The 20,585-nt window shown below is 40.6% G+C and overlaps 2 protein-coding genes across 5 annotated transcripts in view; both read left to right on the plus strand.

Annotated features, from left to right (window-relative positions):
* LOC143445679 (ADAMTS-like protein 1) overlaps positions 1 to 13,698 on the plus strand; it is a 46,297-nt gene extending 32,599 nt beyond the window's left edge. For 2 of the 4 annotated variants that reach the window (XM_076944949.1, XM_076944952.1), the window contains 19 exons: positions 3,407 to 3,662; positions 3,898 to 4,077; positions 6,251 to 6,404; positions 6,540 to 6,596; positions 6,747 to 6,879; positions 7,010 to 7,203; positions 7,457 to 7,908; positions 8,039 to 8,240; positions 8,429 to 8,642; positions 9,051 to 9,307; positions 9,479 to 9,661; positions 9,893 to 10,024; positions 10,774 to 10,989; positions 11,308 to 11,491; positions 11,615 to 11,822; positions 12,006 to 12,124; positions 12,291 to 12,502; positions 12,715 to 12,747; positions 13,075 to 13,698. In XM_076944949.1, coding sequence (XP_076801064.1) covers positions 3,407 to 3,662; positions 3,898 to 4,077; positions 6,251 to 6,404; positions 6,540 to 6,596; positions 6,747 to 6,879; positions 7,010 to 7,203; positions 7,457 to 7,908; positions 8,039 to 8,240; positions 8,429 to 8,642; positions 9,051 to 9,307; positions 9,479 to 9,661; positions 9,893 to 10,024; positions 10,774 to 10,989; positions 11,308 to 11,491; positions 11,615 to 11,822; positions 12,006 to 12,124; positions 12,291 to 12,502; positions 12,715 to 12,747; positions 13,075 to 13,175 — 3,487 coding nt within the window. In that variant the 3' untranslated portion in view covers positions 13,176 to 13,698. The remainder of the gene's footprint in view (positions 1 to 3,406; positions 3,663 to 3,897; positions 4,078 to 6,250; positions 6,405 to 6,539; positions 6,597 to 6,746; positions 6,880 to 7,009; positions 7,204 to 7,456; positions 7,909 to 8,038; positions 8,241 to 8,428; positions 8,643 to 9,050; positions 9,308 to 9,478; positions 9,662 to 9,892; positions 10,025 to 10,773; positions 10,990 to 11,307; positions 11,492 to 11,614; positions 11,823 to 12,005; positions 12,125 to 12,290; positions 12,503 to 12,714; positions 12,748 to 13,074) is intronic. The other 2 variants (XM_076944951.1, XM_076944950.1) reach the window with 2 other exon arrangements.
* A 3,422-nt stretch (positions 13,699 to 17,120) lies between these two features.
* Positions 17,121 to 19,524, plus strand: LOC143446062 (intelectin-1b-like). The gene is made up of 3 exons (XM_076945519.1): positions 17,121 to 17,446; positions 18,244 to 18,875; positions 19,003 to 19,524. The coding sequence occupies exons 1-3, from the start codon at positions 17,173 to 17,175 to the stop codon at positions 19,231 to 19,233; spliced, it is 1,137 nt and encodes a 378-aa protein (XP_076801634.1). The 5' UTR covers positions 17,121 to 17,172; the 3' UTR covers positions 19,234 to 19,524.
* Positions 19,525 to 20,585: the final 1,061 nt, after the last annotated feature.

The raw sequence follows: 20,585 nt of genomic DNA on the forward strand, positions 1-20,585 counted from the left end.
CCATTGTCGCAAATTTTCATTCCCCTTTCGTGACTAAAATTCTCATGCGCGTCAAACAAGATATCTACGTTGTTGCCTGATTTCGCTTGGCACACATCGAAGAATGAAATAGATGTTTTTATAATCCGCCTATTTCAAGCAAAGAACTGACATAATTGAGATTAACTTTGCGATAATTTCGACATATTCTAATATTTTGCACGTTTTATTACACCAGTCATATTTTTCCATGACCGTCAAAAACCACATTGTTGTGGTAAAAAAAATTCAATAGATGTCTTTTTAATCTATTGCCTTTCTGATAATATAAATTTTACCTTAAATCTCTATTATGGATGTTTATATTTGCAATGCATTTCTTAATAAGTCGTTCCCCAAGGTCAAGGGCCCTCAAGTACCACTTTCTAATGCAATTCAATTGGTAATCTCGAAGTTTTGAAGGGAGCCTGTGAGCGTTGAACCCAATCACCCGGGTGCGAACTAGTGGTAAAGAGTCTTGAGTCGGGAAAAGATTTGTTTTTGACCAACCTTTCGAGCCGATTATGCGTCGGAATGCTTTGTTCTTTTCTGCCCGGACAAACGAGCATTTTAAGACGGTCGTAACGCAGCAGGTGGCCGATCAGGTAGTAGCTAGAAAACCAAAATATCAAAGTGCTGCTAAACCATATAACAATGGCGTCATAAGGTTCAGCAAATAGCGAGCTTTTGTTTGATTGTGTTCACCTGTTTGTGATGTGTAGTTTCTGGAAAACCTATCTATATTAAACCGGTAGTATTATTGCCTCGGGTATTTTACAGGAAAACTAAGTCATGGATCGAGTGATGGTCTCCAAATGACCACTCTCGTACCACATGGACTGCCAAAACAACTTGATTGACGCCCCTTGGTCCAAGCATATACCGATTTTCCTTATCATTATATGAAATATTTCCAACTCAAATGTTTCCTATTCACGGATATACTCAAACTGAGTTATACCCTGACTTATACGACGTGAATTATCATCGTGTCTTTGTGAAAAATAATTCGGTTTAACGATTGGAATTAAACTATACTCAGCATACATCGCAGTCTATCCACCATTATATTAATGAAGTGTGGGTTTGTAAATTTCTGGGAATTTTTCCTTGGAAGCCATGGCAACTATATTGTGATGAAGTGTCCCATAAAATACACGTCGGGATGACGGGACAAGTGAAAAAGCATCCATAAAGTTTGAATTAAAATAATAAACGTTTCATTTACGACACAGTTTATTTCGGCTCATCAAACAAAATTCTGATTCGCTGTAATGGTTTATATCTGCCATAAAGAAGCTACTGCTAATGCTAATGTTATTTACCAGAAAGATGACAATAAAATCTAACGCACATGGGTAATCAAAGGGGAGTTTTAAAAACGAATATCCCATCCTGTCACCCACTGCAAGTATGGATCTTAGTGCGGATTATATACGTACTTCTATTGTGTAATTTGTTCCTGTTTTCGGACAGAATCCCTTTGGTACTTTTCTTTCTAAGGTTTACCGTAAATCTGTCGAGGTTGATGACGTGCTTTTTTTCTTTGACTTTAACGTATGAGAGTTTCTGCTTTTTTACTATAACGACTAAACTATTTTTAGAGAAATTACCTAAATTGCATAGACAGGCCAATTGTTTGCTTATAGTCCGCGACACAACGAAAGATGATACATAAAATGCGACAAATTATCGTTGGCTTACAGTTATTTTATCAAAGGTTTAACTCACGTGTCTCACTTAAAAAGTTCAGTTCGACTTCGCCTATGGCCGCTACAGAATTAGGGTACCGAATTTTCTTATATGTCTATTACATACGGTTTCCTCGTATCCTTATTTCAATTGTCTTGTTATTGTTCTCCGATGTCAAGAAAACTTTCTTTTGCAAAGTGCTGGACACTTAAAAACCTTGTTGTGTTAAAATGTCTTGTAAAGGAAATTGTACAGAACAAATCCTAACTTTTTGTCGTATTTGGATCCATCGCAGCGTGACTGTACGATTTTCAACAGCCGCAAAATAAGTTTTTTTTTATATATTTTCCCATCCCCGGACCCATTAGCTCGTTTATTTTTGCCTCGTTACAATAAGAGCAAAGTTTGTTCCACCGGCCATGAAAGCCTCAGGCCAGACAGTGCTTAACGAATCAAATTGAGCATAACCCACTGTTTATGTGAAGTTGTCTGTTAACCCCTTTTGTTCATTCGTTTGGGGTTTTTCAAAAACGGGGTTTGAGCGGATATAAATAGGAATTTGCACTAAATATTTTTATTTTCAAGGCAATTGAATTGACAGTGTGAAATATATTTTACTTTCAAACTTCAGTTATTGTTGTTGCAACAGTTTTGTGATTTGCCATTCGCCATTGAAACATTATATCTGCATTCTATATTTCAGCCAGCTAAGCAGACAAACATTTAAAGTGCTTGGCCGATAGTAAAGCATCTTTTATCTTCTAAAATACTTTGCCATGACATTACGACATATGCAATTGGACACCCTTGCGTATGTAGGAGACGTCTCCAAGGCTCCACTATAATGCATTCAACGATCAGTTTTAAAAACAACAACGCATTTAGTTTACTGCGTGGTTTACAATTCACTAAAAGCGTAATTTCTCATTGCCAATTATCACTAAAAAAGCGAATTTTAATACAACGACTTTACTGTAAACTTGTTTTAGGGGTCAAGTCGCTGTACCCTTTTTTCACCCATCTTTCGTCTTCAGTCTAAACCGACAACCTTTTGTGGCTTGCGGTTGCTCGCTAGAGTTAGCAAACCTTTGTTATGCTTCTTTGATAAACGTCTTTTCAAATGAAGCGATTGTATTTCTTGGGCTTTCTCCTCAAACATTCCCAGTCTAATTAACGCAATTATTCTAACCGCGTGACACGTTTTGCTCAACTTTTTCGAATTTGCAATCGCTATTATGAGCAATGACGTATGGTGCGGTTCTAACTTAATAATAGCTAACCTTTTTGGAGAGATTATTTTACTATGCGCCAATCGTCATATATGTCTGATTCTTGAGAACATTTTCGGCAATGACTTGTTTAAACTTACTTAAAATGTTCCATTATGCTGTTATTTGGGGTAATAAACCCCATAACCACAATGCTTTCTTGTCCCAATATTACAGGGCACACCTAATCCAGTAAGGCTTGGGTCTAATTATGAGCTTAAGAAGTTCTAAATAATATTGAGAGCGATTTCTCAGCCGGCATATGTTGGCATGTGCAGCTGGAACTACAATGATGCTGAGCTTGAAATCCAGGCTACGTTCACACATAGGCCTACACTACTGTGCATGCCTGCCTGCTTACTTGCGCAAGACGCCATTTGCGGAAAAGTAGAAAAAAGTTTGTTAAATATTTTATTATTTTTTATCAGGTGGGACATCAGTCCTTTCACCGATTGTGACGTCACGTGCGGAAGAGGGATCCAAACCAGATCCGTAATCTGTCGGAGCATGCCAGAAGGAGGAAACTTATCCGCGTCCGCCCTTGAACATCCCCACCACCATCATCAACCACGCCAGGGAAGAACTATGGATGAGCTGATGTGCCCCAAACCTAAACCCCAAGAAACACGGGTGTGCTCCCAATCTAAATGTCCCCCGGTTTGGAAGTTGGGAGCCTGGAGTAAGGTAAAAGAATTCTATGAAAACTATAAGTGCTAACAGTGAAGTTTTAGGTTTTCTTGATTACTTCTAAGCATAATTAATTCGGCGAAACGAAATCTACTAATTAAAGCAATCTAATTAATTTAATAAAACCCGTAATTAAACTTATATTGAGAACACTAAAAGCTTAATCTCCATGAGACTGAAATTGATTTCAACCTGTAAAAAGCTATTAATCGTTTGCATTTCTCCACTTTAGTGCTCCAGGACATGCGGACGTGGAATCCAGCGGAGAGATATTGCCTGCATGCAGAAACTCGGAACCGGTGAAACGACGACTGTTCCGTACCAACATTGTTCCCGAATGAAGCCTCACCGTCTGCGCTATTGCAATCAAGTGGACTGTCCCCCGCGGTATATGATCAAGCAATGGTCGCCGGTAAAGATTTGAGATTGTTATTCCTTACAGTGTGCTATTTATTGGTTATTATTAATTGATTAATATAGTTAATTGTGGGTTGATTATTAACTGAACGTGAAACAATGAGACACTGCGTTGTTCTTATACCGAGTCTTTCTTGTGTAATCGCGACAGTAACCCCCTCAACGTTGTTTAAAACAATAACCAGCGCATAGCTACAAACCCACAATGCCTCACTGAGGGAAATTTAAAACTACGAAGATATATGCTCATACCTTTGCGGAACCATCACGAAACCCATGACCATATGCGCCTTAATTTAAAAACCTCGGTGCGCTACGGGCGATTTGCGAAGCAGAATGGGATTAGCATCAACATTACCAACTACAAAGCCGAGTTTGTCAGCAAACAAACGCCAGAACAAAGGAGTTTTGAAACCGGCGCCCGGGTCCCAGTTACGTGACACCCGGCGCCTCAACAGAAAGTGTAGATTAATGTAAAAATGGAGGAGAAACGAAAAATCAAAAAATATTCAACATTCGCGGTTATAAGTCACACCTCCTATCACTATCTCACTTGTGCTGTTATATCATCGTGTTAAGGATAATGCTTCTGCTTTATTTTGTCGTCTGTTGGATTTCATGGGGCTGTTTTTTGCGACCTATAAAACTCATATTTAACGAATTTTTGTGCCGATCGTTATAAACGTCAGCAGGCAAGTTGGCGCCACTTTTTGCCAATAACTTTTCGTTAAGGAAATGAACTTGAACTAAATTTTACCTCATTCTTACTGTGAATGTGCAATCATAACGTTTACGTTGAAAGATGTCGTAAAATCGAAAATGCGTAAAAGCTTTTCTAGGATTTTAGAAACTTTTGAGAGAAATGATTGTATATTAAGACGTAGCAAAGCAAAAGAATTTCATTAAAAACTTACCGCTGGCACTACCATGCAAAGTATGTGTTGAAATATTATTTGGTGACCAGACTTATCTCAGGAAAGACCGTCACGGGATAAACAACAACACTCCAAATAGTGCACTCCGGTTCGGGTAAAACCGTCTCAAATACGACAATATACTGGTTGTATTTGACAGTTTAACCAAAGTCGCGACTTGCTGATTAAACAATTTTTTCACGGTTGTACAATCCTTTTGTTTAATTAGGCCTTTTTCTGCCAACTGAACTACCGATTGCGAAAGCTAAGACTCGAAATGTGTCAATTTAGCCTTCGCTTTGCTTGCAAAATCTTTTGCTGCAGCAGTTGATGGACCACCGATCTATTTGCATAGTTGGCAGCTCCGCTAGACGTCGTATATTTTAAATTAGCTGTTTGCAATTAAAACCCCATTAAAAGGTAAGAACGACGTCCATTCTGTATTTGTGTTAAACAAATAATGTCATTGGTCGGTTAGATGAGAGCAATCGAAGATTTTCACGTGAACATCCCGTCAAAAGCACGTTCGATAAACGAGCGCTTGACTTGGCTTCTTGTCGGCTGTGAGCGCCTACTAAAACAATACAGCAGTCGTAAATGGATCCATTGTTTGCCCAAACCAAAACCCATCGGGACCTTTGAGATTTTTTAACGTGGCTTTAATATTTAGCTTGAATTCCAGATGTCTTTTTTCCTGAGATTAATGTCTTGGCTTGCATGAAGCGTGCGTGCTGCGGTCAACCTCAATGAAATTTCCTACTTTCAAATCGCTTTGATCTTGCCGCTAACGGAAACGCCATTGCTAATTTGCGAATTCATCCACTGTGAAAGAGAACTCCGTATTTGACATAATTAAGCGCTCCGAGTCGCATGTGCAATAGCCCGTACCATAAAATTACTTACGCTCATTATCGTCTAAGACCAAGGTAGCAAATTACCTACTGCATAGGACCCCAGTGAGTTATCTTGCGCGGAATGCGGCCAATACACAGAGCAGGCGTTTGTACAAGATCACGTCGTAATCACGTTTATCGCCACTTTCAAAGTGCATTGGCTTTCCTGTTATTTTGGTGGGCACGTGACCTCGTTTTCTGCTTAGGCGTTGTCCGGAAGCTATAAAGCACAGTGTCGCCATACTACGAAAACTAATAAACTTAATCGTTTACCCTTAGTGATAAAACCTTCCTTTAAATGCCGTTTTATTCAACTTTAGCGTGTCGTAGCTTGCTAAATGTCCTGCTTTCTTTCTTGCAGTGCCGCGGGAGGTGTGGACAAAGTGTTCAAGTCCGAACGGTCGCGTGCATTGGGCTGCTTGCTGGTAAAACAAAACCACAGTTGATTTCAACGCTACGATGCTCTAAGCTGCGACGACCCAAAACTAGAAAGCGCTGCCAGTTGCCTCAGTGTTGTAAGTACTGTGCAGAGTGTATTCCTAGTCTGCATGCTACTTCTTATTTGGGTAATTTGTGCGCTTAAACAATTTCAGCTATTGAATAAGTCCTACTTGAGTAGAGATATCTCAATGAACACTTTTATGTTGCAGCTAGTCGTGGTGACGTCACTCAAACACGTGGTCATTTACCTGCGGAGAGCAATTCAGGTGGGCTCACCAAATATCTATTGTTTTATTCGTACCCAGTTTTCTGACGAACAATTTAGCTATTGCTGCAAAAGTCAATCAAAGAATTAATTTTTATTAAGAGTCGATAAACATTTTTAACAGAAATAAATTAGTTTAGTTTCGTCACAGGAGGACGGGTAGCAAACAGAAGACTCGAACGCTTCGTACAATTAATGCCGAAAGCAAAAGTTCGACTTGACGTTGGAACCCGGGCATTTGTTTTAACCAAGACTACAATCGTGGTCAAATGCAGAATGGATGAGTAAGTTTTCGGGCTTATTTTTACAACTTTTCCACAACTTCTGCTATAATGCAGGCATTTCGGACAGCATTGAAAATTTGCAGAGGTTCACTCTACACCGGTAGGTACTTCACTCGTATTTTTCTTTCAGCACTCGAAAGCAGCCAACGAAATGGAGACGAAACAGAAGACCAATACGATCCCGCCGTGGTTCCCGCATCTCCGTCTTACCGGATGGATCCCTTCGAATTCTTTACGCCAGACCGACGGATTCGGGAAGATACACGTGTCTTACGTCACCATCAGCCAGGCACTTTTTCCTTAAAGTGTTGGACAATACAACAAGTAAGGGAGGGTTTTATGAAATTTCTTTTTGACCTACGCTATAGTCCAGCCATTGATTTTGACACTTAAATTTATCGGGCAAGATCGTTAGATCTCGCTCCTTCTCACCACGTCGCGGTTCACGCGTGTATGACGTCACTAATCGAGGTTATGTTGCTGCTGCCGTAAACTTTTGCCAGTGATTTGTAACAATTGCATGCCCCTGCAAATTACTGTCAATCAAGCAAGCATTGTTTTGTCTTTTGCAAACTAGACATTCAGCAAACGCTGAACCATGACTTGTCATCAGCGGATTTTGACACGCCCACAGATTTGCGGCCGGGGAGGAGGCACTTTGACGAACCTTTGAGAAATGAGCAGGAGGATTTGGACACGGATGATCTTTTCCCACGCCTTGAACCTGATTTGAGGAAAAACTCCGGTCCACCAAGTTCACGATTCCATCCGGTGATCTTGATCCCACCCAGGAGTCATCCTCCTCAGTTTACTTATCCCAGTATCTCCTACGCTCAATTTCATCCGGATTTAATCGAGCGACGAAAGGAGGTTAAAGTCAGGGATGACAACTCCAAGCTCCGGCCGGTGGAGGAGCTCAGACCGGCTACAAACGAACCATCTAAGCTGTTGCTTGGACGTCCAGCCAATGTCATTCATACCGTACTTCAATTCCTCGCGGAATCAGGAGTAAAAGATTCCTCAGTTGAAGTAAGATTGATACTCGTTTGATATATAAAGCTCATCAATCGACCATCAATGAATACCCTTAATGAAATATTATCAGCACATAATCTTGAAAAGATAAGATAAAAATGTTAAAGCTAATTGAATGACGTAGATTCAGCAACTTCTGGACCAGCTCACTGAAGTATCGACCCAAAGCGAGGACGACAACGTGGGTGATGAGGAACGACTCGATATCACAACGAGCGTTATCGAGAAGCTTAACCTCCTCTTAGATCGAACCAGGAATCAGACTTCTTTCCGCGGCTCAACACGAAGCGTCAACACCATCGAAAGGATAATAAGGTTACTAGAGGGTAAGATATGTACAATGTCGTGCTCATGCACATCGTTACCTTAACGTGTTTACCCTTTCAGCGCTGCTATCTTAATTTGCCTTTAATTTGTATTTAATTTCAGTAATTTATCATTCTTCAAACAGCCAATACTGGTGGCATACCTTATCATGCATTAGCAATCATTTTGCATAACTGGTGCGTTTCAGAACGTGTGGTCCCGTCGACATCACCTCCATCCATTTCATCGCACCCTACTCTCGCTCCGCTTCAACTAGATCGGGACGTTGTGGCGTATGTTGGCGGGAATTTGATCGTTACCGCCGGGGCGGAAAAAGTGACAATCTTGTGCGAGGTGACCGGCCAACCGACCCCAGAAATTAAATGGTACCGGGAAGGGAACAGGATCACTAATAACAAAAGGTGAGGAATGAAAGATTGAAGAATGTCTCTCTTCTGTCACGATCACAATGTCCGGTTTTGGGCTCATTCTTATTTCTCCATTTTATCAGCTGCTGAACTTGATAGCTTTGTTATTTGACAAACATATTACAGGATGTGTGGACAGCAAGATACGTATTTAAGTCAATAACTTGGTCACTGTATTGTAGTAACTGCGCTTAATAATATGTGCAACTACTGCTCGGTGTTTTCAGCCAGTCACGTACTGCATTCAGTCGCCTATTGTATAGTATACGAGAATGGCACAAAAGACCAACAATTGTGGATGAAATTTGAAAAAACTCCCTTGAACTAACATCATGTATTTTAGAGGTTTATTGTTTTTTGTCCTTTCTCCCAATTTCAGAATTTATTTTTTCTTATATTCAGACAATTCGTACTCGGCGATGGCTCCCTTCGCCTTGTCTATCCCCAGTTCTCAGACGCCGGAAATTACGTATGCATTGCGTCAAATGACCATGGCAATGATAGTTTGGCAACCGCGCTGGATGTGGCGCAAATTCCTCGCATCCTCTCGACAACATCCTCACTGGAGGATTTCAAATCCGAAGAGGTTGAGGTCGTAATCGGATCCTACATCCGCGCTAAGTTGGGATCAAAAATCAAGCTAATGTGCCCCACCGAAGGTAAAAGGAGACAAAGAATTGAGTCAAATGAGTTCATATTCCCCCTAAACACAGAAGTTTTTACATCAGTTACATTTATATAGTAAACGCCTGTTTATCTAATCTAATATTTTTCTTAGGTTTCTGTTTATTAGACGCAATGGTTTATTCAACAGAATTAAATGTTGCTAGGTTACCCAGACCCCTACGTGGAATGGAAAAAGGATGGAGCCGGCTTGAGGCAAAACGTCAAATACTTGCCCGATAATTCTCTCGAAATTTTTCCAACCACGGCGGCTGATCAAGGTCTCTACGGTTGTGAAGCGACCAACCCTGCCGGCAGCGATTACCAAGCTTCCTCTCTCGTGCTAATAGGTGACAATAAATTACTAAATAGCAAAAAAACGTTAATATAAAAGGGCAAAGTTGTAATGGAAATAACACGACAACAAGCTTTCGGGACCGTTTGCTAAACTTACGTGCAAAATAAGCGTCCTTTAAACATTGCAAAACATTAGCAGCTATTCATATAACCGCCGATTGTCGCAGCATCTGAACGTCGTTCAAGATTTTTCCTTCATAATTTGGTTAATCTCTTTCTCATAGATCCTCCTCACATCTCGGAGGAGTTGAACGTGATCCCGGACATCGACGGAGTGATTGGTCTTCCCGAGTTACTCATGACAGGAGTAGTAGAGGAAGAATATAAAGTGAAGACCAACAGTAGCGTTATAATGGGTACGTGACGAAGCCGACATGCCTCTGATAACTTTAACCCCTACCCAGGTGTGAGGACCCAGGGTTAGTTTTATCGCCGGGTGTGTTTAAACTCGAACACACACAAAATCAGACCCAGGTGTGTCTAAATATGGTGTTGTTTATGCTTTCATTCAAGTAGAGTTAGGGGGCAAGATATCGAAATCTTGACGGGGCGTATCGTATAAATACGCCATCTTGCCCCATATTCAACATCGGTGACGATTAACAGGAACAGAGGCATAACTTTTGATAATTTGCGATCGTTTCCCAGGATATTTGAAGTGGGCCTGGATTATCGGCTTTATAAAATTTGGTAACATAAGACTCTTCTGTGAAGGATATTACAATTCAAGTGCCGCTACGGGATAAGGTTTCAAAATTCAAACGAATATCATGCGAATTACCGTTGCAAAGTATTTTTACGTGACCTATCTAATGTGTTTGTTAAAAAACGCTCAGTTAAGAAGTCAGCATAAAACGCAATGGAGAGCCGACTGGGTTACGATATATTTGACAAACCTCGCGTTTTGAGAGGATATTATGCCAACCTCGAAAACGTTTACGTACGAAACTATACGAAAGATGTCAACATAAATTTAATGTGGCAACAACAGAGAACACATCAAAAAAGGACTCGTCGTATCTTGTTCAACTTCTCTAATTCTTTAAATAAAATTACTTTTAAAGAAGAGATTCTTAATAAACATTTCCTCGTAATTGGTTGTCAGGTTGTCCTGTGGCCGGCTTCCCTGAGCCAAAAATCACCTGGTTCTTCAACAATCGACCTTTGACCGAGTTTGGGAGGAGGTTGGACTATCAACTGATGCGGCAGGATAAAGTACTCCAGATCCCGAACGCAAGTGAAGACACGGAGGGAGTTTACTCCTGCCACGCCCAGAACGAAGGAGGAAACTTAACCACGATTCTCGTCTTGGAACTCATCGGTGAGTTATCCTGATCCGGGAGCTTGGAGATGCGGAGGATACTTCTTGATCGAGAGCAAAATGATTTCGTTTTCATCACTCTCTGTGCTGGCTTCTTAAAACTTTGAGCGCCATTAACACCTTTGATTGGTTAATTAATAAGTCGATAACACTAACCATTACTTAACCAAGCAATAATAACACAGTTGGACAACCGTGTCATAAAACTCATACAAATAAAATAACTTAATTTAACACCTTAAATACGTGGTGCGTTGAATGAGTGTTCGTATCGTGAATTTGACTTTTCGTAAACATTATTGTTTGTTCCATGTTCAGTTTACACTTTCGAATTTGGCGAGCTGACACCCTGCACTGCTTCATGTGGCGACGTGGGGGTGCAATATAGAAAGCTGAGATGCATGGAAGACCAACAGAAGAAAGTGGACGAGTGGTACTGTACGGGACTTTTCCGTCCCATAGCAACCATGCAAGCCTGCAACAGAGTGGACTGTCCACCTAGGTTAGTGTGATGCTGTGGCTATCCATAACCTGACTTTCATATTTCGACAAGAACACATACTTGTGCCATTGTAAATAAAAACCGATAAAATATTTATCTTTATTGTCTTTGTCGTAATTTCAGCCTAGTTGTCGGACCATGGGGTCAATGCTCCGTGTCATGCGGTAACGGTACTCGCACACGACCCACATCGTGCGTAATTCTATCGGCAACCGGTAGCACGCGAGAAGTGGATAGAGAGCTATGCGTGCAGAATTTATCAATGACATCTTTGACAGAACCCTGCTTTGAAGGGAAATGTCCAGAATGGATTCCCGGACCGTGGAGACCGGTAAGATCCTTCGTAAAATGTAACTGATATTCCGCATTGTTCAACGTTAAGCAAGCGTGTAGTAACCAGTGAAAAACGCCCATTGAATTCTATTATACAAATCAGCCAAGTACAGCATATCATCCCAATGAAAGTCTTTCGTTTATCGACCCGTTTATCACGTCATTTTCTAATTGTTTACAGTGCAGTCGTAAATGCTTGGGCCGTGGTGTTGGCGGAAAAACCCGGAGAATACACTGCGTTGCTGGTAATGGGACAAAAATACATAAGAAATACTGCATTCATTTACCGAGACCTATTAGGTAAGTACCATTTGCCGTATGTCATATACAAGCAAAAGTATAATTCACTGATAACGATTTCTCTCTCTCTCTCTCTCGCTTTCGCTTTGTCTGATACCTCAAGATTTGGAGGTTCATCTCAAGATCAATGTCTATAAATTTGTTTTCTTCCACTTATATTTTACAGAAAGTCGCTGTGTCCAAACCCCCGTTGCGAACCCATGTGGACCACCAGTGCTTGGTCAGGTTGTTCCCAGCCATGCGGAAAAGATGGTATTAAAACTCGCATTTTGAATTGCGTGTATCGAGGAAGACCGAAACAACCCGCCGGAAATCAATGTACGATTCGCCGCGCACCCCGCATAAAAACACCGTGCAATCGAAAGATATGTCCGTCAGGTAATTGCACGATCAAATGTAGTGCTTGCAGTTTTGCATTTATACACTTGATTTGCATGCACACGTTCCTTGTAGTATGAGACTGATTAATATTTACAGTAGTTTGACCAGTTTGTGTTTGAATTTATGCCGAAAACCATATAAGAATTTCAAAACACATTAAACATACGAAACTAGTGACCAAGTGCTTAGAATATAATAATACTTTTTAGGTGTTGTCCCTAATCCATCACCCCCCGTTAGAGGTCAGTATAACAAGTTGTTACGCATGAGTGATTCTTCCTAACTGTTGCATGGCTTCGGCGCTTTGCATGTCCCTGTGGACTTAATGATTTGTGACGTGGCGTATGTCATGTAAAATCAAGTTGCGCTAAAACGACTTGATGCTTTTAAAACTTTGGCCGACCGGCGTTGTGACAGCGCGAGTATGAGAAGCTATACACAATGTTGTTGCCTGCGCTGTCCTTGGCTTTGGCCTTACTTTAATTGTATCTGTAGGGTCGAAAGAATGGTTATTACCTCCGTTGTTTTCCTACTTAACCCATAGTTTAAATTCTCTTTTTTTTGTACAGTACCTTGCGTGAATCGATTCAAGTGGTGCCACATCGTCAAGAGGCGTGGCAAGTGCCACCAGTTCCAGAAAAGTTGTTGCAGGAGTTGTAAATCGTCGTGACCCGAGCGAAGAGGAGCGACGAACAACCGGATGTTTTATCAGCTACCCGCCTCTCGCGGATGAGGATTCTTGTGCAAACTGGAAGACAAAATGTCCTCCGCAACGATCCTTCAACTCTCTTTTTATTGGGAATATTCTCCCGATGCTCTCTTGTTGTGACTTTAATTTATTCCTCTTCTTCAATGCTCTACATCGCACTTGGTAATTACTTCTGGTCGCTTAATCCTGCTTTCATCCAATCATACCCTTTATCGTGGTGGTCCATCGAATATGAAATGCACTTACGGTGCGTTTTTTATCTTTCGTTATATTGCTTTTTATGTTATGAATATGATTTTCACAGTAATTTGTGCTCTTTCTCGTTTATTTATGTTTATAAAGTTCCACCTGCATGTTCAACATCATTTTGTACAATTTATTCTCGACAGTTTTATAATGTTGCTGTTTCGTATGAGTTCCTTTGTTTTCAGCATTTTTCTGCACCGTTTAGCTCCTGTTGAATAAAAAGCTTTAAAACACCGCATTCCAATATGCACTTACAGGTTGTTTAAGCTCACTCAGTGAACTAAAACCATAAAAAAGTGTTTAATTCTACTCTGACAAAAAGGACTACTACCCATGCCTTAGGTTGGTACAAACTGGTTCACAGTAAACGAACTGGTATGACCAATGCGTCCGCATTACAACACAACTTGTTAAAGATTAGAAAAAGCAAACTTGAAATGTCAAGAATGCTGTAAACAAAACAGACCATTGTATGGAGCTCTTCGTAGAAAAGAACAAAAAACAAACCCAGCAACGGCCATGCTTCGATAATTACAAAACCGCGTCGCTAGGCATAATGTCTCTGCTGAAAACTGACGCACTTCCATGGTCTAAAAAGTTTTCATACCACATAGGAGAGCTGACATTTGGCTCAAAAATAGATCTTTATTCTCCGACAGCAGGTTGATGGAGGTTCCTAAACGCTGATGAAGGTCTAGAAAAATAACACCGTAATTTTGGGCGCTATGGTTTAGCTTACTTCAAGTCGAAGTTGTTTCGTTTTATGTAGGCCCATGGCGACTGATATTATAGTTATGTTGAAAAAAGTTTAGTTTCTACGTAGTGGTATATAAGGAGTAGATTCCAGAAACCGACAATTCAATAGCGTCAGAATTAACAAACAAATAATCCGCAGTAAGCTATTTCAAACTTTATGCGTTTTTGAAGGAAACTTGCAACAGCCTAACCGTTATTAACCCTTTCCTTCCCAGCGATGCCATTCGGCAACATCAACTTTTGTGATGCTTTTCTCCCTTATCCGCTGCCATTCAGCAACAATGGGAAGATTAGGTCATAAATATAATCTTATCAGACTGCTCTGAGACTTTTGTTTCGCTTGACTAATTTTTAGTTTTCTTGGTTTGCTTTGACTAACACTCGTGCTCAGAGAGCTGGTAGAAACTGCTAAAAGTGCAACATGTTTAGTGAGAGTTTATAAGGGATAGACAGATTATATTCCTCAATTTTGTTTGAGAACATGTTGGTTAGGAATGGCACAGCTTATAACCAGAAGGTCAGACTTCCATTTCAAGTACTTCGCTTTTCAGAATTTTTTAATTTTCGTTGTTGCCAATCGGCAACAATGGTAAGTTAGGCGAGTGAGTGTAAGTGATTTGGTGTGATTTGAAGGATTGATTTTAGCTTTGATTATTGCTGCTTATCTGTTAAAAATTACTGTTTATAGTTCCTTGTGTTCCTGTTATATAAGATGGCTAAGAGATTTGGAGTTGATGACGTGATTAAGTATATTTTTCTGCCGGATGGAATTGAGTCAGATCTAGAGGATGGCGATGACGATGAAGAGAAAATGTATGTTGATGATGATCTCGTTGATCCAGATTATACTCCAGCTCAAGATATAAATGCTGGGCCATTAGAAATTGAAGTGGAGGAAAGTGGCTCAATCGACGAGGAAGAAGATCAAGTATTGTTAAGTTGCATCTCTTCTGAAACGGACGCGGGGGAGGACCAAACTAATACACAGCAGAAAAAAAAGTACAGATGGAGGAAAAAGGCATACACATTTCCAGACGTTTCTTTTAAAGGTGAATTTTCAACTCCACCAGATGAAATCCCGACACCATTGCAGTATTTTAAATTATTTTTAAACGATGATTGCATGGCGTACATAGCAGAGCAAACGAACTGTTATGCTCTGGCTAAAGATGGAAAAGTTGTTGGTACATCGGCAAAGGAAATAGAACAGTTCTTTGGAATATTGCTATTTACAGGAATTTTTCCCTGCAGAGCATATACCACATACTGGTCCAATTTTTCTCGCTTTCCTTTGATAGCGGACATAATGTCAAGAAATCGCTTTCAAGATCATCTCAGATATATTCACTTCAATAATAATGCCGAAATGAAGGCCCGTGACCACCCAGACTACGATCCACTTTTTAAAGTGTCCCCTCTTTTGAAAAGACTGCGTGATGCCATGTCACAGCTTGAGCCTGAAGAGCGCCACTCTGTTGATGAACAGATGATCCCTTTCAAAGGGCGTTCTGGGATCAAACAATATATAAAAAATAAGCCTCATCGTTGGGGCTTCAAGGTATTTGCAAGAGCAGGCATGTCTGGTATGATTTACGATTTCATGGTTTATACTGGCAAAGCTATGAAGTTGCCTGGAAACCTAGGCGTTGCTGGAAATGTTGTCATGAGACTTGTAAACAATCTTCCAGAAGACAAGAACTTCAAAGTGTATTTTGATAACTGGTTCAGTTCGGTTGATCTTGTATGTCTACTCAAACAGCAAAATATATGGTCAGTTGGCACCATCCGATCAAACAGACTGAAAGGATGCACACTAAAGACTGATAAAGAACTGAAACAGCACGGACGTGGAAGCCTGGACTACAAATGTGAAGATACTGAAGGAGTTAGCATTGTGAAGTGGTGCGACAACAAAGCTGTCCACTTGATTTCGACGTACTGCAGCATTGATCCAGCAGACAAGTGCAAGCGCTGGAGTGTTGCTGAGAAGAAAAGGATCGATGTGGAGAGGCCATACGTTGTGAAAGAATATAACCAGCACATGGGAGGAGTAGGCCTGTGCGACATGATGCTGGAATTATATCGCACAGACATCCGGAGCAAAAAATGGTACATGCGCATTGTGTATTATTGTTTAGATGTAGCAGTGCTAAATGCGTGGCTGTTATATCGTAGACATTTGGCTCAGAACAACCAGCCAAGGTATCTTCCATTAAAAGATTTCCGTAGCAGTATCGCTTCTGCTCTAACTTTGGCAGGAAAGCAAAAGATAAAGAAACGTGGTAGACCATCTCTGAATGATGAAAGTAGATGCTCTTCAAAAAAGACCAAGAAAGCCCTGCCAGTTACAGATGTGCGGTATGATGGTTTGCACCACTGGCCTCATCATATTGCAAAAAGAATGCGTTGCAGATATTGCCCATCTGGCTACACCCGGGTGCAATGCAGCAAATGCCTCGTAGGACTATGCTTGAATGAACGCAACAACTGCTTTATGGCCTTTCACACCAAGTGATTTTGGCCAGCAGAGAGTACGTTTTGAAAGGCAATAACTTGTTCTTTTCTGTTTTATGACAGCCAATTTGCGGCGCCAGTTATATGTATTTTGGTTTTTTTAACATGTACTAAACGATAACATTACAATTGTGTTAAGAAATTATGAAGTGTTTTGTGAAAGATTACAGATATCCATACCATTTCTTACCAATGTTGCCATTTAGCAACATTACGCTGTTGCCAAGGCAACCAAAATTTCCGAATTTTTTCTTTAGTTTTGGTACAAGGAAAACAAAAGTAACCCATGGCCTAAATTTCAGAATTTTTGAAGTAAGGGAAAATAATTCGGGAAGGAAAGGGTTAAGGACAATGAAACTTATCGAAAGATGTACGTTCAATAACTGTACTTACTGCTATTTAGATAACTAAGTATTTGTAAAATAGTTAAACGTTCTTCTCAATGGCCCAAATAAGAGTTGCCCTTCTGAATTTTCTCGCCCTGACCGTGATGGTAACTTTCGTCATCAGTCAAAGACCTTGCAACCTATACTGTGACGAAAATGATGCAAGTACGCTTGGACTTGGACACGGAGGAGTCAAAGGGAGCATTGGATCACCTGGAAAACGTGGAGGAAAAGGTGATCGGGGAGCAAAAGGTGACAAAGGTGATGTAGGAGAATGCCAATGCAACATTGGAAGTAGTTTGGAGGATAGATTGCAGATACTGGAAGACGGTACGTTGTTTTAGATGCTACTTTACACCCAAAATGTCTTACGCGTAATATTTACCGCGCTTTCTTCACCTATGCCTTAAACGCCATGGCCAATATTTATTTGTTGGTTCTAACTTCACTCCAATTTCGTTCTAGCGTGCCCCGATACCAAGCAATGTATCCCAAATCTACCGAGATAATAAATTATTAGATTTATAGCTTTGTACAGAACTTGTAATGTATATGTTAGTTAGGGTAATACCCACAGAAACGTCTGTATGAAAATTATGTTTTCCATATATTGTTTTAATTCATAGGTTTGTTCTGTTACGCCACCGTTCAAATTCTCTTCCTTCTTACTTTCTACCAATTCAAATCTTAATTCTAACCCTAACTCTGGAACTGTCGGGTTAAATTTAGCAGATTACAATTGTCAGGATACCGTTTGTTCTGCGTAGGAGTCACAGTGTAAATCGCAACATCGTGCTCACTTACTCGCAAGTGGTTATGTTTTCAATTACCCTGATACAACATGAACTATTGAACCCGCTTTGTTCGCGATACCATTTTATGGAATCCCGACAATCGCGACGTTATAGGCTACAACAACGAAGCTGCACTGTTTAGTATAATATGCAGTCTTAATACGAGTCTTAGGAGTTGTCTTACGGAGTGGAGTCTTATGGAATTCATTAAGGGTCTTGTTTGTAATTTCATGTTATGGATAGATTACCATATTACTATCTTTGATATTTAGGTGTAGGCCTATTCATAGAGTACAGTAAATCTCTTAGACTTTGTTAACACAATTTCTGCAGACAAAGACAGAACTGACAGAATACTGTCCAGCTGCCGAGCAATACGTGATGAAACCAGTAAACGATCCAACGGCGTCTACTACGTCCAAGATACAAACGGCATCCGGTACCCGGTCTACTGCGATATGGCCGTAGGGGGTGGCGGCTGGACCTTAGTAGCATCCATCCATGAAAACAACATCAGGAGCACTGGAAGATGCAGCGTTGGCGATCGATGGTCCAGTGAGACCGGAAATGAGGTGGGAAGTCACGTTGGGGCAGAGAACTGGATGAATCTTAATACATTTGGTGACGTTGCTTCGGCCACCAGTGACGACTACAAAAACCATGCATACTTCGATCTACAAGCTCGTGACGTAATGATATGGCAAGTTCCTAATGATACCCCGTTGGCGAATTACAGTTCAGCAGCTTATGTTCAATATCACACAAGCAACGGTTTTCTCTCGAGATTCGGAGGAAATCTATATCATTTGTACAATGACCATTTTCCCATCAAATCCGGTACAATCCGAAGGCCAAATGACAATGGTCCGGCGATCCCTGTGGTATTTGACAAAGGAGACGGTGAAGAGGTTTTGCGTCACTTTGGACCAAATATCCAGGCCGAAATTGAACCTGGTTATCTTCAGGTGAGTTGGCCTACCACTACCAGGCGTGCTGTTAAAATAAACCACTTCAAGTATGCCTAAGCGTAGGCCTATGTGTGAATACAAAAAAATGTAGGTAATAACTATATAAATTCGTTTTAAATTTCAGTTTCGGGTGATTAATTACGAGGGAAGCGTTTTTGCTTTGTGCCCTGGTACAAGAACAAAACCGAACCGCGGAAATAATGAACACCATTGCATTGGTTCGACGGCTGATCATCATGACGTCACATACTGCGGGGATTTTTCGTCCTTTGCTCACCAGAGCTATGGAACTGGTACAAGATGGGATGCTGACATGGCGTTGCTAAAAACAACATACCTAGTGTTCTACCGTTAAGAGAAAAAATGAATCTGACTCATTGTTGGCCATTTAATTAACTCTGTTTTCGTCGTTCGAACTACGTGCTTCATTAACGATGTACATAACATGTTGTCCGCTGAACCATAATGTTTACGCTCGGCGCTATTTCATAAACGAGGCATGTTTTGAAGACTTTTTGAACGCTTTGTTACAATACAAGTAAGAGCTGCTTGCTTTGTATACAATTTAGGGTGGCATGAGACTTGCATTATTATTATTACTTACAAGAAACCCAAGTGCAGATCAATATACGCGCAAGATGATGGTAACTGGATAGTCATTAGCCTACGTTGTGTGGCAAATCGCTGGGTGCTGTTGTTAATGTCATCAAGGAATAAGATGAGCATTGGACAGGGGGGGAGCACGACATATGGCCGCGGGAAAGTGGCCGCGAACAAACTCACCGGGGTCAACTGAACGTGACGTAAATTGACCGCAGACAAACTGACTGTGACATAAACTGGCCGGCGATCAAATTAACCGTCGATAAATTGGCCGGCGATCAAATTAACCGGCGACAAATTGGCCGTCAAAAGGTCAAAATTTTAAACTCGGTAGTATATGATATGTAAAGTAAATATTTGTTTGTAACTATTTCCTTTGTTTTTAACAAAATTGTTTTTTATTTCAATACACATTGAAACGTTTATTGAAATAAACAGAAATATTTCCGGAAATACGAGAAATACGAGTAACAACATTAAAAGACGTTCACTGCAAAACACATATGACACTACATAATATGGGCACTAAAATTTACACAAGCTGTTATTTGACAAACAAGGAAGTTTATTGCGCAAATTGTAGGTTGTGGGCGATGCCTCTGAGAAAATCTAATATGTCACGGTTTGCAAAATCTTCAACGATGGTTTGAAGTCGCGCATCCAGATCCTTGTATTTTCTCCTTTTGGCAGGAGGCCCTTGGGCACAGAGCGCCTCAATCTTGTTTTTGTTTATGTTCTGCAATTTCCTTAAAGCTTCTATAAATTTCCAAATGGTTGGGTGTTGCATTGATAACATCCTGTTTATTAGACTGTGGTGACCTTCAACTTTGTTGTTGGTTCTGGCTTCGCCATTTAACACCCGAACATGGACGTTCCAGAAGTCATGTGAATATGGCGGGTCTCTTCGGAGCTGAGTTCGAAAGCGACGCCCGATGTAAGTACGCTCAAAGTAGTCGAGAAGCGGAAGCATTTCATCAGGCAAAAATTCCTCTAATGTTTCAAAAGCCTCAATCAGATGCTGTATTGGAACAAATGCCAAAGCCGGTATGTGACGCAGCAGTAGTGCAAATTCTTGATCATTTTGATACCTTCTTTGAAGTCCGA

The sequence above is a fragment of the Clavelina lepadiformis genome, chromosome 2 (genome assembly GCF_947623445.1).
Source record: "Clavelina lepadiformis chromosome 2, kaClaLepa1.1, whole genome shotgun sequence".
NCBI lineage: Eukaryota > Metazoa > Chordata > Ascidiacea > Aplousobranchia > Clavelinidae > Clavelina > Clavelina lepadiformis.

What these genes read in the sequence shown, in the direction of transcription:
- LOC143446062 (XM_076945519.1), top strand. Translation starts at nt 17,173, where the DNA reads ATGGCCCAAATAAGAGTTGCCCTTCTGAATTTTCTCGCCCTGACCGTG. An exon ending in ATTGCAGATACTGGAAGACG is followed by an intron (nt 17,447 to 18,243) that starts GTACGTTGTTTT and finishes CAATTTCTGCAG; the next exon opens with ACAAAGACAGAACTGACAGA. An exon ending in TTGAACCTGGTTATCTTCAG is followed by an intron (nt 18,876 to 19,002) that starts GTGAGTTGGCCT and finishes TTTAAATTTCAG; the next exon opens with TTTCGGGTGATTAATTACGA.